Below are 16,042 nucleotides of genomic sequence, written 5' to 3'. Positions count from 1 at the left end.
CAATATGGGAGCGACTCGGTAAACAGAATGAAGTAAAGGGAAATGTGGTGGGTGGGGGGGGGGGGGGGGTTATTGGCAGGCTCAGGGACTTAAATGATTCAAAGCACAGAGGACACTCTAGGTAATTCCGCTACCTAACCCCTCATTTTGCTGATCAATACTGCGGGATTGTGTTTTTGCTGTGGGTAAGATCTTTTAATGACCCACTGGGATTTTTGCACAGGGAAAATGGATGCATGTTGCCAAGAAAAAATGTACAGCATAAATACTGTATACTTTCTGCAGTATCATGCAGGGTGCTACTGTAGCTACACGACATGCTGCAGACACAAGCAATAGTGACTGATCTTTAAAGAGGCAGAGATAGACATACTGAGACTGTGAAGGCTGTGTACTGTTGACCAATATTTTCCTCTCATTTTACCGTTCATTAATAATCACAATAACCTTATAATACCCAAACCCTTTGGGTTTTATCTGTTTTGTTTTTCATTAACTAAATGCTATCTGTAATTAAATGCATCTTTACCTCAATCTACATAGCAGTGGGTGAGCAGCTCTGTGAAAGAACCCTATCATAAAAACCACTAAATAAACAAAATATGATTTAATGAAATTGATTATCTCTGCTGCGTCTAGCACGCGTCCCTTTACTTTAGGCTAGAGCTAATTAGCTGCTGGCCTTGGCAGAAAAAGGCTGCTGCTTACAAAGGCTCACAGAGGGATTGGGAATGCCACATGTTCAATATCTTAACAAGGTGCCCTAACAACCCCAGAGTCCCTGATAAAGGAGGGGATGCTTCCGAAGGTTTTCACTTTAGAAATGGTTTTCTTTATTCTAAGAGTAAGCGTGTGTCTTTTCTGCATCGGTCTACCTAAATCAAATAAATATAAGTATAAATATATGATGTATATGAGCTCCTCAAACATCCACAACACCATTATACTCAAGTATAGTCTTTGGAAGTAGAGAAGATAAAAAAAGAAGACTTTAATACTGCAAACAGTCAAATCCAGTGCTGTTTTTCCATAGTTTCAAATTAGGCTTGAAGCTTACAGAAAACATCTTCTCATTCTGTTGTGCGTACCTGACAGTCCGGAGTCTTCCTCGCTGTTCTCCCCTTCCTCCACAGCCTTCTCCAGGTTGCTTAGGGACTTGCTGCGAGTTCGGAAGTTTCTCAGTAGGTTGCGGTGCTCCTGATATGTGATGGGGGGACTCTCTGGACCTATGTGGACAGGTCTGGGTGTGCCGTAGTAGTTTCCTGTAATGCAGGCAAGGGTATGATATGGGGTTATGCTAGCATTGGCTTTTGCTTACTTAGAGTTAAAGTTTAAACTCAAGTCTTCAGTTGATATGAAAAGATACATAGAGTACCTTGCTGAGTGACTTGCTTGTACTTGCGTTATTTGTGAAGAACCTATACTATTTGTTGTCAAAACACAGAAATGCTTCTAGACCTAGAACTGTTAATCCTCAACAAAAAGAAACACCTAAATGTTTATATTAATTCATTGCGCTTTATTGCGCTAAGAGTGTTCCTCTTCAATATCAAAATCACACACTGTAGCTTTAAATGAAATCCACGGTTATCAAAGGACTGTTGCTGGAAAGGTTACAGTACTGCCCTATTCTGATAATAATGCACTGTGGCACAGGCACATTTGGCAAGTCCTCCCTCTAGAAGAGAGCAGCGTATACATTGGCCATTCCGGCCATCTCCTTCATTTGTTTTTAAGAGTGCAGTCTAAATACATAATGTGGTGAGGATATTCAAATTCAGGTAACGCCTCCATGCTGAATTTAATGTGACAGTGATGGAAACAAAACTGTGCATGAAATTTTTTTCGGGTCACGTCCCTATCAGTCATACAGAAAACCACTCCCATGTTTTGACAACTGATGTTCCTATTGAGATGACAGCTTTCTATACCTGTGTGGAGATTCAGCAGAGATGCCTGAATGTGAGGTGACAAACATCTTTATATAATGTCCTATTTTCAGTGAATAGGAGTGCTGCAGGAAAGGTGCTACTGCTGCCTCATTGAAATAATAATCCAGTGTTGTGACATGGGGCTCGGTAAGTCCTCACAATGCATGACAACTGCACATTCAGGAGGAACTAATGGTGTCATTACGAAGCACATTTTTTTAACTTTAGGATGGTAAAGGGGTTTAAGATTATCAGATATAAAAGTACCAACATAAGAGCATATTTACAGATGAAAACAGGATCCTCAGCTAAGTTGGCTGAAATATGGGTATTTATTTTGAAAGTGTAGGTGCTGTCTCGCAACAGGGGTGTTTATGGGGAGGAAAAGACAGAGAGGAGAGAAGAGAGCAGAGGAAACTGAAATGGGGATTACAGAGAAAAGCCTCTTTTCTCCTGCACAGAATGGTAAAAAAAAAAAACCCAATGGAGTTCAGCTTCCCAATGCTGACATCACTGACTGAGACGATCCTTTTCTGCTTTTGCAGGTCAAGACTCAAAAGCACTTTCTTTTAGTATGGAATCTGCTGTATTCCTGTAGAGATGTGTCGCAAAGATAAAACTGTGTAAATTGCGGTAATTGCCAAGTCTCGTCATTATGAAGCTTGTGCTGCACAAAAATGCTCAAGTTAAGTGCCTCAACAATTGAAATCCTTGTAAAATAAGTATAATACATTCAGGCTTAAGGAGGATTTTCTTGTCACTCCCAACAATACATTTCATGTCAAGATGTAAGAGGGAAATGCGCATTTCATGGACAGATCGGGATGTAAAACTCCGGAAAGATTGGCTTGGCCATTTTAAGCCCACGTGACTTGAAGAGATCAGTCTTTATCTGTGCTTATGTTTTTACTTTGCATATTAAGGGCTTACTTTGGTTGGAATACAGGCTTACTGCTCTGTTGGATGTGTGTGTCTGTGTGTTTGTGTTGTGTGGCGATGTGTGTATGTATATCTGTAAACGTGTGTGCGTGTGTGTGCTGTTTAAGCTGGCTAGATGCTCTTTGCTGTGACTGAGGAGGGAGGCAGTTGGTCTTGACCAGACCACGCTTGTGTGTTTGGCATGCTGGCCTAGGGCCATGGGGTGCCACGTGCACAGTCCACAGCTGTAGAAGCATGCACACACATACACACACACACACACGCAGAAACACACAGAAACACACAGACATCCTGACAGCCCCTCCCTTACAACTCACTCAGAAGGGCAGCAAAGTTCAGGCAGATTGAAGCCTTTCAAAATATCTAAAAAATAGGTTTATAGGCTTTCAGGCTTTATTTAAATATGAGCATTCGTGCTAACAGCTTACATAACAAACTTCCGAAGGCTACAGACTTCACACAAAGTTGTCATGACAATCAAATCAGTTTTGCCCTTCATCAAAAAGTTTCCAAAGACAAGACAAAGTAAACAAAGCTGCCCGAAGGCAAGACAATTATAAAAATAGTCTTTAGTGCTTTGACACAATTCAAGCGCTTGACAACAAAAGAAATATATATTTGGTGGCTTCGGTCGTCTTAAGAAGAGTATCCGAAGTATCTGCACTCAGAAAGGATATTTTAGGGTCTGACTGTCAAATCATAGAAATAAAACACAAATCTGTCTAGCATGTCATCACCCACTAAAGCTAATCCTCCCAAAAAAATCACTCTAGCTAAAGTGTCTGAAAACCCACCAAGTGTATTTACAGATTTTCTCTGTATTTCAGGAAAGAAAATGCTTGCTGGGCAATTGGGAGCTCTTGTGTAACGTTTCATTTTTTTTCCTGCGGCATGTACTGCAAAGGAGATAAGGCTGAGGCAAGCTGTCCTTACTTACCCTTGAACTTGCCACTCTCAAGAAGAGCGCCAGACTCCTCTAGAGAGAAGAACTCCTCGATGGAGACGAAGTTGTAGTCCACCCCCGAGATCTCCCCATCCCGCGGCTGCCTGGTGGTGCCTGCACAGTGACGGACATCAGACAGGGAAAAGAAGTCTTTGAGCTATTTTGAGTCTTTTGAAGAGAAATCACAGTGTAGAGAGTGCAGTTGAGGATTTGGTTATACGGTCGGAAATGACTGAGACGATCGTATGCTGGCACTAAAACAAACAAACAAAAAATAACTGGGAAGGGGAGAAAAGAAAATTCAATGTCTAGGAGATAGAGATTTGGTACAGTTTCCATAAATAAATAAAAAATGTAGAAGGGCTTGTTAACCTTTGAGTGCACACACAGAGAGATGAGTCAGTTTGGTGACATTAAATGTGTAACAGCTTGTAAAAATGAATGGGGCTTTCTGATAACACATGAAGGTTTCGCGTCGACCATGTTTCCATATGCTCAGGCTAACTTCCTCCAGAGGGGACAACAATTATTAAATCTCTTGGAAACTGACTTTTGGCCCCCGTAACTTTAAGTCACATCCATTCGTCGCAATCTATCTATTTTTCAATTTCCCTCTCCACAGGCTGCCCTGAGGGTCACCCTGGCACCAAATGCAGCGTTCACCCCAAGTGTCTCACAGTCATTCCACTTCACTGCACTCCAGTGCTCACATCTTTGGCAAATAGTCTCAAACACAATCAAAACTATATATCATAATGGCAATACTGGACAACTGCAGAGAAGGGCTTTCATTTTAATTCAGCCTGTGTAAAGACAACTAAATAACCAATGACAGAAGTGATGTGATCAAATAAGACTAGGGCGACATTGCTTGGAGCTTGAGCAAACAGTTTTTTTTTAACCACTACAAACAGTGGAGCAGCTCAAGAAAGAATTTTGAACTGCGTTCTTTGCTGGTTAAACAAAGTCCTCAAAGAATATACATAGAGTCGAAAGTATTCATCATTGAACAAGAACGTCTATAGAACGTCCTTCTCTAGGCACCTCCATTCCTCTCTATTCACTGTAGCTGGCTGTTTCATTTGTATTCCGCAGGCTAACAGAGAACAATAAAGAAGCATAAGGTCACTAAAATGCAAAAAAAAATGCCAAGCCAAAAAAAGAATCTGTAAATTAAAATAAGCACAAACGGGTTAGATTGGTCAGGAATAAAGTGGGACGGTGGAAACTGCAGTCCCACCACCCCACCACCATTATCAGTTATAGAAAAGGCAGCTAGCACAATGGCAGATAGAGACTGTAAGGACATAAAACATTTTGACTGGAATCGCTGCCAAGTCTTTTTTCTTCTATCTTGATTCAAACTATGGCAGCTTCCCCACTTCCACAGTCCCACTGTAACCCCTGGGCATTGTGATTATGTGGGCAGTGAGTAGCGTTATGAAGCAGAGCGGAGAAAGAGAGAGAGAGGGAGAGCGCGAGAGAGAGAGAGGGAAGATGGATGCAGATCTATGGAGTCTGAGGAGAGCTGAGAGACACAGCAGGGAAACTCACAGACTGAGGAAGGAGAAACAACATCCAGGGGTTGAAATTTTCAAAAGAAAAACCATAACAGAGAAGGAAATGAAACAGAACAACAAAAAAAGAACATGAGAAAAATATGTTACTAAAAAGGTCTGTAAGTACAGTACTTGCATTGGTCTGTAAGTACAGCACTTGACATGGTACTGTAGCTAATCTAGCCTGTAAGCCTGGTTTTATGCACTAAAAAACATACTCATACTCAAAAACATACATCTATGCATTTATTTATGCCTAGCAATAGATGGACAAAGAAAAAAGCACAAAAAAAACATTCTCTTTTCTTTGTCCATCTATTGCTAGGCATAAATAAATGCATAGAACATGCTATATGCATAAGCTATACGGCTGGAAATAGTCGTGGTGGCTTGCTTCAGCAAAAACACAGGGTTCTGTCACTTCGAATAAGCCCTGCTGACTCTTTGATGACAGTTGCCATGGTGACACTTCGAGTGCATTTTTGCACCCTCACATTCACTGAACTTCTAGCTCAGCAGTGAGATTTGTTTTTGAATGGAAACAGGCTGCCTTAACACACAGGAACTTTGATTTCAGATACACTGTGCTCAAGAGCATGCATTTATAATGAACTCTGTGTGTGCATTTGTGTGTGTGTGTGTGTGTGTGTGTGTGGGTGTGTATGTGTCTGTATGTGTGTGTTTGTGTGTGTGTGTGTGCGTGTGTGCGTGTGTGCGTGTGTGCGTGTGTGCGTGTGTGCGCTTGTGCGCGTGTGCTGTCTGTTTTTGGTTGTATATGTGTGGGGTGTGTGCGTGCTTGTTTGTAAATGAAAAAGAAACACACAAATGTCACTTACAGGGAACAGCCCGCAGATAGAGGTTTTCTCGGATGACTTGCTGGAGCTGACTGTCCATTGAGCCCGGAGTGAAACACTTACTGAGATACAGCCTCAGGTCCTTACATAGAGTGGAGCCTATGAGAAACCAGAGAAAACAATGTGGGTGTAAGTGGAAGAAAGGGTAAAGTCTTTGTTGCAATGCAGAACTCTTTCAGCCTCTTCGCTCTTCATAGGAAACCCTTTGGTGTCTGCATTGAAAGTTCAGGTTGTAGCAGGGGTGGGCGTTATGGACAAAACATTTTATCGCAGAATTTTTCAGTGTCAGTGTTATATCATGGCATTTATTATCTAAAGTTCATACACTTAATATTATTTTGTGGCTTTCAGTAACAAAAGCACCACAATTAGAATAAACTGACAAAAACACCAATTTAAAAGAGTAAGAAGATCATGAAGGATTAAGGTATGAAACTATTTTTTCCATTAACATTATAATGTTAAGGCCATGGAATAAAAACCGAAACAGTTGATGTCTCTTCCATGTTGCAGGTGAAAAGAGAGGGAGCTATATTTAACATATCTACTGTAATTGAATCTTCATTATATCTCACAAACATAGTTTTCATTGAAAACATTCAGCACAACTAAATGAAGAAGTTCCTCATTTTGTACAGAAAGTGCTGTACAAAACAGCTCTTTTTTTACATCTTAAAACCAAATGGGCACTAATACTGAAAGCATCAAGAGGAAAGAGAACATGTTCCGACCGAAGATATCAGAGCTTATAGGCTTCTCAGTGTGCAGCACAGTATAGCAAGGCACCATACTGCACAGAGCAGCCTCTCCCCCTGAAGATAGTCTCGAAATCCTGCATCTCAGCACATTGATTTTCTTCTCTTTATAAAAGCTCCTCTCTTCGTCCCGTGGTAATACCTCTGCTCCACCATTTCCCTTTGCAATAGAGCCGCCCAAGCCGCGGAGAAGCGAGGCGAAAAAGCCTCAAGGACTACTGGGACTACCGAGACCAAAGCGCATTACACCTCTGATCTATTCATTTTTCTAAGTGCCTGATGACCCCGGATGACAGGTCGCTTCCTTATATTGATGGACCTGCGTGCACCCCCCACCCCACCACCACCACCGTGTCAAACTAACAGACAGTCCCGGCGTCCTCCCTCTCCCTCTGCCTCGGCCCCTGTCCTGCCCGCACAGCGACAGTGATCAATCCTGCTCAGCCTCGGCAGGCACGCACACACAGAGGTTAAGTAATAGACTGCAGACCATCACATCCACTTAACATGGGCTTCAGCACCACAGAGCTATGGCAGGTAGCTCTGGCCACCTAGTACTGACCCACTGTCCAGCCAAAAAGGCCTCTCTTTTTTTTTCTCCAATGTACTGTAGGCTACTGTACTTAGCAGGCAGGCGATATTCGCTATCAAGAAAGATAGAGGGGGGGCATTCTATTAATGGGAGGTAAGAGGCTGCTCCAGCTTGTGCATATCACATTGAGTTATGCTGTAATGAAAGTATTTGGATAAATGGTGCATGCTTGAACGATACCAGGAAAAGAGAGCTTTTAAAATCCAATTATGAGCTATTATACTACGGGCCTTGACTGAGATGGGAAGCCTTTGTACGCGTCAGGGTACCTGGGGAGACGGTCTTAATGCGGATGGGATGCGGGCAGGAATTGAGAACCCCTCGCACATCTCCAAGGGTCATTCCCAGGACAGGAGTGCCGCCAATCTCCAGGATGATGTCACCCACGGTGGCTCCGCCTCCGGGGGCTGCGGTGACGAATGGGAACTCTCCGTAGTCGGCCCCACCACCAATGGCGAGGCCCAGTTCCCCCGAGGCTCCGCCCAGGGGGACAAAGCTCTCCTGCACTTTTGAGCGCCAGTGCAGCTTCTTCACTGTGGCTTTAGACATGGTGACAGCGCTGCTCAGAGACAAAGACAGAGAACAATTACACACATTCAGCAGAGACCAACTTCTACAAAAAAAACTCACTCTTACACTTTTTCAATAAAAAGACATGACTATATATATACTACATACATACATATATATATATATATCTTAAATATGTAATGATCAATGATACCCATTTTATTTTATTTATAACATATCCAGTGTCAAAAGGAGAGAGAGAGAGAGAGAGGGTGGGATACGATACATTCTATAGACATAACAATCCAAATTCATTCAAACATTATATACAATCATTTTGGATGCATCACTCGTCACACATGTTTGATAATAGAAATGTGTTGTGGAAATAATTTCCAGCAGAAAGAGGGAAGCAGCTATAATGAAAGGGGTCCCTTAATGCCATGTGTTAATGCTGCCAATGACACCACAAAAGAGGATCATGATGCACCACAGTATGTGGGATAACAAGCGCAACGCACACTGCATGAAACAATACTGTCATGGTTTAAAATGGAACAGCACATACGCCATAGGCCGAGGCTGAATGAAAACTGCCTCATAAATCATTGCTATTATCATCCCAAGGAAAAAAAAATACACTCAAGTGTTTTTTTCACATGTTTAACGCCTATTACAACTCTCTCCATTGAAACGAGAAAGACAAACAGATGGTCACAACACAGCAGGGGCGATACAGTCCACAAACAATTCTTGCAAAGCTCATAAAAAATGCATGGGACTATTTCAGGTGTTAGGCTAAGCATTTTCATAGCCTATGTTTACACATATTTTACAAGAGCTCAATGGAGAACTATGTTGACAAGCCAGCTAAAAGGAAGAATGAGAAATAACCTCACATTTTAAAGGCAGTGTGGCATTTAACCTTAATATCCCCATGTATTCCCTTTCCTTCTTTCCCACTCACTGTGATACAAACTGTATGCAGACTTTTTTCTTCCTCTTTTCCTATCACTTTCTGTCTTTTTCTTTCTTACTTTTAGTCTCACTTTCACATGACATAAACAGAAGGGTTCAAAGGGTAAGTGCCGATTACAACATAGGCAGATAAGCAGTCGTGGGCAGGTGGGAGGTGGGAGAGGGGCATGACAGGAACACACACCCTCATAAGCGTGTTGTCACAGCCGGCAGAAAGAAGGTAAACACCAGGCTTCGGAATTCCAGCAGATGCAGCATGTGCATTGCGCACACACACACACACACTCAAGGCTGAACACACGCTTGATCGTGAGCTCAGAGGAGAAAAAGAAGCCGGCTCTGTACGTGCCAGTTTTAAAAAGCCTCGCATTGAAACGATTGAAATTACCAAGCAAAGGTGTGAATGAGTCACCGCTTGCGAAATGAGCAGAGGTGCGAGGCTTTTTCATCCACTGCATCTCCAGAGCTCCTGGAGGGGATGAGATGCTGCTTACGCGAGCGAGCGAGAGTGTGTGAGTGCGTGCGAACGCCTTATCTGAGGGACTTGAAAGTCGTGGGCTTGATGTAAAATATCTAAATGAATCCCATCTCGACAGCTCAGATCTTCAACTGCCAGCCTAAAATAAAACAGAAACTGACAGCAAATACAAGCCCGCTTTTTCTCTGTAACTGAGATCGCTTTGATATGTCAGTGGTGGCGTGGGCGATATTTCTGCAGTATCACATAGATATTTTCCTACTTTTAATTTACCTTCAGAGAACACAGACTGGTAACATCAGGCAACATCACCCTGTGTAAACACGGCTATATTTAAAAAGTCTGGGGCTTATTTGGTATTTCCAGATTTAAACAGGTTTTTAAAAAATAGAGGCATATCCTGAAAGCTAAATATAAACCCTGCACCTCAACACTGAACACTGCACACTAACTGTGATAAGACACCTTATTAGACACCTACTCAAAAATGTATCCAGGCTCCGATAAATCTCCAAGCCCTTTAGTGTAATTAATGAAGTATAAAAGACAAAGGACCAATCGGTCAATTCAACATCTGACAAAACGGTCTGTTGCAACTCTTGCCATAATTGATATTAATAAAGAACACTTTATCAATGTATGTCATGAAAATGTGTCTGTTCATTAAATTTGGATCAAGCATGAGTATTGAAAACATGATCTAGTTATAGAATTTAGCAGATTGGCTCCTGCTGAGCCCAAAGGGTCTTGTAAATCGTGATGCTCCCTATCTGGACTTTAATATTGATGTACAATATGCTACGCTTTTGGAGAAAAAAAAAGTCTGGGTTTCTGTGTAGAACATGCTTCAGGGCAATTAAACTGTTCCTTTCGCAAAATAAGGACCTAATTGTGCTTGTTTGCCAGAGGAGGAGGATGAAAAAACATTCAGCTTTGTTTGAAAATGAGAGCACTGCAGAACAAGCCAGTGCTGTAAAGCACTGTGGGAGAGACAAAAAGGAGGTAATATGAAAAACAATGCAGTGGACGAGGGACCAGACAAATCATCAAAAGCCCCTCACAGGCCCCCTCTATATCCGAGCATGGCTTTCAAGCCAGAGCTGTGATATGACAGAAATTAACCAAGATTTTGGCTCTGATGCTTAAAGGCAGCGATGATGTATCAGAGCCAGAGTTGTTGTTCAACCCCCTGTCAAGTTCGGCACCCTTTTTTTCTGCTCTGTCGTGATGTGGTCATCACTTTCAACTGAGGGCCAAAGTCGGATGAAGCCTTTTTCTCATGCAAGCCTGGATGGAACAGGAGTGTCCCATTTTCATCACAAAGGTTGGAGTCCAAATCAACAATGAAAGGACCAGCCACTGGGCTTATGATTCTGTCAAATGTATTAACAGGAAGAGGTGCAGGCGTGTAGTTGTGATCATAGAAGTGTGTGCTTTGTCACTGATCTGACGGCAATAACAGTGTGCTTTAGTTCAAAAATGTGAACTCCCATGAAATGCTGCATATGGCTGCTTTCCATTACGCGTATAGTAAGATTGTAGAGTAAGATGAATAAGGAACACGACACGGACACTGCCAAAATATGGACTAACAGTCTTGTCACATTGTGCACACACAGCACATTGCGGAGTACATGGACCACCACCAGGCTAAGTGTTTCCTGAACAACTTCATTAAAAGAGGCTGACGCAAGAAAGTAGGACCTTCATGGGGTCGGACCACAGGAGGTGTGCAGTAAGGTGGAGTAACCTACACCCAATCTTAAAGTCAGGCTTAAGCCTCTTTGGTCTCACCTCAGTAATACTGTTACTTATGAGACTCGGATCAACACACTTATCGCCTCTGAGGTGTCCCCTTTAACACGGCTGTCCAGCAACCTCTAATCACTCGAGAGACAGCTTGTGGTCCTTTACCTGCGGCTGCTTATGTCTTTACACGTGGACATCCTTATTTGAGGAGTCTAACATGGACAATTTGCGTGATTACACCTGCTACTGTAGTTGAGCTCTGCAGTGGATTTGGGTCCATAACAGACATGCTAGCTGTCTTTCCTGAGGATTTGGATGAACAGAGCAGCGCAGAGCTGAGGAGATCAGAGGGGGAGAGAGAGAAAGAGAGAGAGAGAGAGAGAGAGATAGATAGAGAGAGGATTTTTGATGGAGGGGGGAGGGGGGGGAGAGAGGCATCATGCCGAGGGGGAAAATGCAGCACTGTGTGAGTGAGAGTTCCCTGTGCAGTAAGCAGCCTATCACAGAGAGTATCAGTCAGGTAATGCTGACACCGGAGAGCCAGTTAAGGATGACCCTCCTTTCACATTGGCCCCTCTGATTGACACTCATCTCATTAAAAGTCACATAAATGGGCAACCACACAGGACGCATGTTGCCTAGTTTCTGATTGTTTACATGTGCCCACCGGTCAGGTGCTCGAGCTCGAGGAAACTCGCAGCTCAACCTCCCTGGAAGAATGTTAACTCCACACTGCAAAAATGAGACACAAGACAGATGACAGCAATGACACCGCTGCCATGCCATCACTGGATTACTGCAGAGGTAATTATTAATACGAAGCGTATGGTCCTTCAGGAAGCCCACACTGTTTTCCACCTGAACAACAGAAGTTATGAGTGCAACACTGAATAAAAAGATGTGTGGCTGTTTAAAACACTAGCTTTCAATCTCTCCTCCTTCTCTCCCTTTCACTCTCTCAAAACACACTGGCATAGACGCACACACACACACACACACACATTCAGGAGTGCACACACTTGCATGCACTTGCACAAACCAAGCAAACACATTTTTTCCCCTCACACTTGAATTGGTAGGAAGAACTACATAGTCTTGTTGTGGTTCCACATGTTGTGCAACAATTATGGTTGAACCCTAACCGCTTAAAATTGTCAAAACATTAACGCATTATTCACATACAATTAGAAAGGTATTGTTGTCTAAGGCATGTTTTTTGTAAATAACTGATGTTTGGCAGGTAACTGAAAAAAAATGAAAGGTTCGTTTTAACAAAATGGTACACATTGTATTTGAACACCAATAAATTAAAACTACAAAGGAGGTTGCAAAAAATAATATCCTTGGTCTGATTAGGTTATTCCATTTGTATCCGACGAGTAATGTAGCCTACATTATGCCAAAGCACCAGTTAATACAGAGACCACCAGTGACATTACGTCGCCTACTATCACAGCCCGCATAATCTACAATGGATATTGGAAAATGGACAAAGACGCGTTACATGATGTTTCAATGTACATTAATACATGATACCTTGATGCGTCGTTTTATGACATACCTTCATAATTCCAGCCTCTCCTCGACGTGTTGCCTTATGGCTATATCCCTTTTAAATACTCTATCGATATTGATTGGTTATCGGTGTCGCTGGTGACTGCAGAATGGGCTGTTTATAACAAGCTAAAAACAAAGGTTAATAATTCCATTGGTCTGCGTTGATAAGAGAAAACAGAGAAGCCACGGCAGCAATACAACTGATGACAGTCCAGCGCGGTGGCCATGCTTTTGGGCTGTTAAGCTAATGGAACACAGGGCAAAATTGCATTGCATTCAGCACAGTCCTATCTTCCTAGGGAAAGCAATAAGGAAACGGTGATAAGAGCAGAAAGGAGGGGGCATGGATGGGAGGGAACATAGTGTAGAAAGAAAGGGAAAGGACCGCCTATAGTGTGAAGGGATTGGTTCGTTGGTGTAAGTGGGAATGCGTGAACGTTGTATGACTCCTCACCTAAATACCTCAATCACAAGGCACAGGTTGAAATATTAATGATGAATAAGATGCTGAGTCTTTGAATTACTCAAAATTTAAATTACTTTAAATTAAAATCACGGACCTATCGATAAACAGCCTATCTTAATACAGTCATAAAGTGGGCCTAAGATAGCTAATATAAACAGTCTATTGTGATTATAAGGTACATAAATGATATGATGGTGTTGTAGCCCAGCCTGCTTTTTTGCAGGTGTTTTCCATTCATAAGTGGTCATCCCTTAGCATGAAATACAAGCACCTGGCAGCCTGAGCGCACTGTAGCATTATCTGAACAGCCCCGTAGAATCATCTGAGCAGTCTAATCTGATATTAGTTAATACTCGTTTTTTTTTTTTTTTTGCGAACACACACACATATAAAACGCGTCCAATGACATCAAGCCTCGTATTTCCACTGCAGCAACACTCTAATGCTCTAATGGTTTCAATTTAGCTGACCTCAGCAAAGGCACACACTGTTTACGGCTCCCTATGACGTTCTGCAAAAGACTCCGTGGTTTAAAGAAACGCTACTCCATCCTTCCGCTGCAAAGAGCCGGCTGCAACCACAGTCTATAACATAAAATATGTGCCATTTATAGAAACTACTGCATTATTTGAGTCAGTTCAGATGGTGCAAATGTTGCAGAGTGGTTATTTGTACGTATTAAGCTACTGCAATGTCACCCCTTTACTGTATCGCTTTAACAGGAAATGAATGTCTTGAACGTGAGCAGAAATTACGAGAGTACTTTACCAGCGTAACCTGTGCCATCACGTCGTCAAGGAAACAGAGGCGTATCCTAGATACAAGCTGCTCCTACATAGTAGGCTAAGATCAAACAAATTGCATAGGCTGTTGGTGCAGCTATAAAACAATAGCCTACATTTTATATTGATCATGCTCTATAATGAAATTAAATGAAATGTTTCGTTTGTTTTTGCAGTTTATGCTCTAGGTTAACCTGACATGAATTTGGAACATTTTCAAATTACATTACAATCAGGTAGTGCTTTACCCCCACATACCAGCAATTATTTGGACAACTATCTACACATCTTACTGCCATCCAAACCAGTGTGAAGGAAGCTCCCTCACATGGCATATAGGCCTATAGGAAAAGTTCAGTTAATTAGGAGATATCTGAAATGTCAGTCAGCATGTGGACGGGTAATGACTGAGTGTTAGCCGGTCTCCAGAGAGTGCAGCACCAAGCTGGGCTCTTGAGGAAGTGCTGACATGGCAAGTCAGACATTAAAATGGAGGTGCCTAATGACTTAACATACAGTATAAACTCTGAGTTTGACTCAGGGGAACAGGACCAAATTGGCCCACACACACAGCTTACTGCACACTCACCTGGCAGGACAGACAAAAAACGGACGAGAATGAGGTGAGTTTGAAAGTGCAGGATATCAGTCTAGGTTGAAATTCAGAGGTTATTTCCAAGGCTGTTATTTCCTCTTGGGATATATTTGTGATAAAAATGAAGCAAAGTGGACGAGTGCAAAGTTATGTTAAAGTGGAATAAACTTCAAAGTGGATTTGATGGACCGTGACAGAGAATGTACAGTCTAGACAAATAAATGTTGAAGCAATGCAGTTCAAAATACTTTTCTTCTTGCACACCTGCTGTGCAATTGTGCCTATTCATGGCTGTATTTTACACTGAGATATGGAAATACTCAGTCAGAAATACAGATTTTGTACGCTTGTATAGCCTGCTCTTCATTTTACCTCCATGTATTTGAGTTCTTGAAGTGCGTGCAGCATCGAAATTGAAAATCTGAAAGACATGCCAGATCATCACATCATATCTAAAACATGGCAAGATTAAAAAGACACAATCACCCAGCAGTACTGTAATAGCAACGTGACAAATGCTAATCCCTCTTTACCTTCTGAATAACGTCACCCTCCCCCATACTTTTTGTCCACTACCACTGTGGTAGTTGCTGGCACACCGCTGAGAGGAAAAAATACAGGTCATTGCAACATGTAGCATTACAAGTCAAAACAGGATGTACATCAATGATCAACGAGTAAAGATTAAAAACCCTGCATCCGTGATCCTGGAATTCCATCGACATTAAATTCCAGCACAATGGTATGTTAAACGTTCCTTAATAGGTATGTCTTACAAAAATCATGCAATCAATAGACAGGTGGGCAGAAGTAATGAAAAGCTTAACACAAATTAAATGATTTAATCCAAGCAATAAATTGAAAGATTTGCCAAGCAAGCCGGCACAAAGCAGAGATTTGACAATAAACCTCTCTACTCCCTCTTCCCCTGCCCTCCTCCTGTTCTACATAGCCCTTCACCTAGTTCTTGCATTCGTCCGTCTCCTTGAGGCCCAACTAAATTTGACCCCCTGGCTTACTAAAACACCAAGGTTTACTGAATGGCAAGACCAGAAAGCCCTGCAGCGGGTCGTCAAGGCAACCACTGGTACCCAGCTCCCAGCCATTAAAGCCATTTATCATAAACACTGCCTGCACAGAGGTCTCAGTATCAGCAGAGATCCCACCTACCCCAACTGCGGCCTGTTCTCCCCCCTGCCCTCTGGGAGGCGCTATAGGAGACCCAGAGCCCTTACTACCAGGCTCAGAAACAGATTCTTCCCCCTAGCTGTTACCCATCTGAACCTGGCTACCAACCTCTCTCTCACACACACACACACACAAACACCCCTCAACCCCTTCAAGATGAGCCCAC

At 42.4% G+C, this 16,042-nt stretch overlaps 1 protein-coding gene across 1 annotated transcript in view; it reads right to left on the bottom strand.

Annotated features, from left to right (window-relative positions):
• magixa (MAGI family member, X-linked a) overlaps window positions 1-14,034 on the bottom strand; it is a 42,910-nt gene extending 28,876 nt beyond the window's left edge. The window contains exons 1-5 of the mRNA XM_042707521.1: window positions 12,850-14,034; window positions 7,843-8,132; window positions 6,209-6,325; window positions 3,808-3,927; window positions 1,089-1,262 (exon numbers count right to left, since the gene is read on the bottom strand). Coding sequence (XP_042563455.1) covers window positions 1,089-1,262; window positions 3,808-3,927; window positions 6,209-6,325; window positions 7,843-8,122 — 691 coding nt within the window. The 5' untranslated portion in view covers window positions 8,123-8,132; window positions 12,850-14,034. The remainder of the gene's footprint in view (window positions 1-1,088; window positions 1,263-3,807; window positions 3,928-6,208; window positions 6,326-7,842; window positions 8,133-12,849) is intronic.
• Between the last annotated feature and the right edge of the window lie 2,008 nt (window positions 14,035-16,042).

This window comes from Clupea harengus, chromosome 4 (genome assembly GCF_900700415.2).
Source record: "Clupea harengus chromosome 4, Ch_v2.0.2, whole genome shotgun sequence".
Taxonomy (NCBI): Eukaryota; Metazoa; Chordata; class Actinopteri; order Clupeiformes; family Clupeidae; genus Clupea; species Clupea harengus.
The sequence above is the reverse complement of the archived record's forward strand: the minus strand, read 5'-3'. Positions and strand labels throughout refer to the sequence as shown.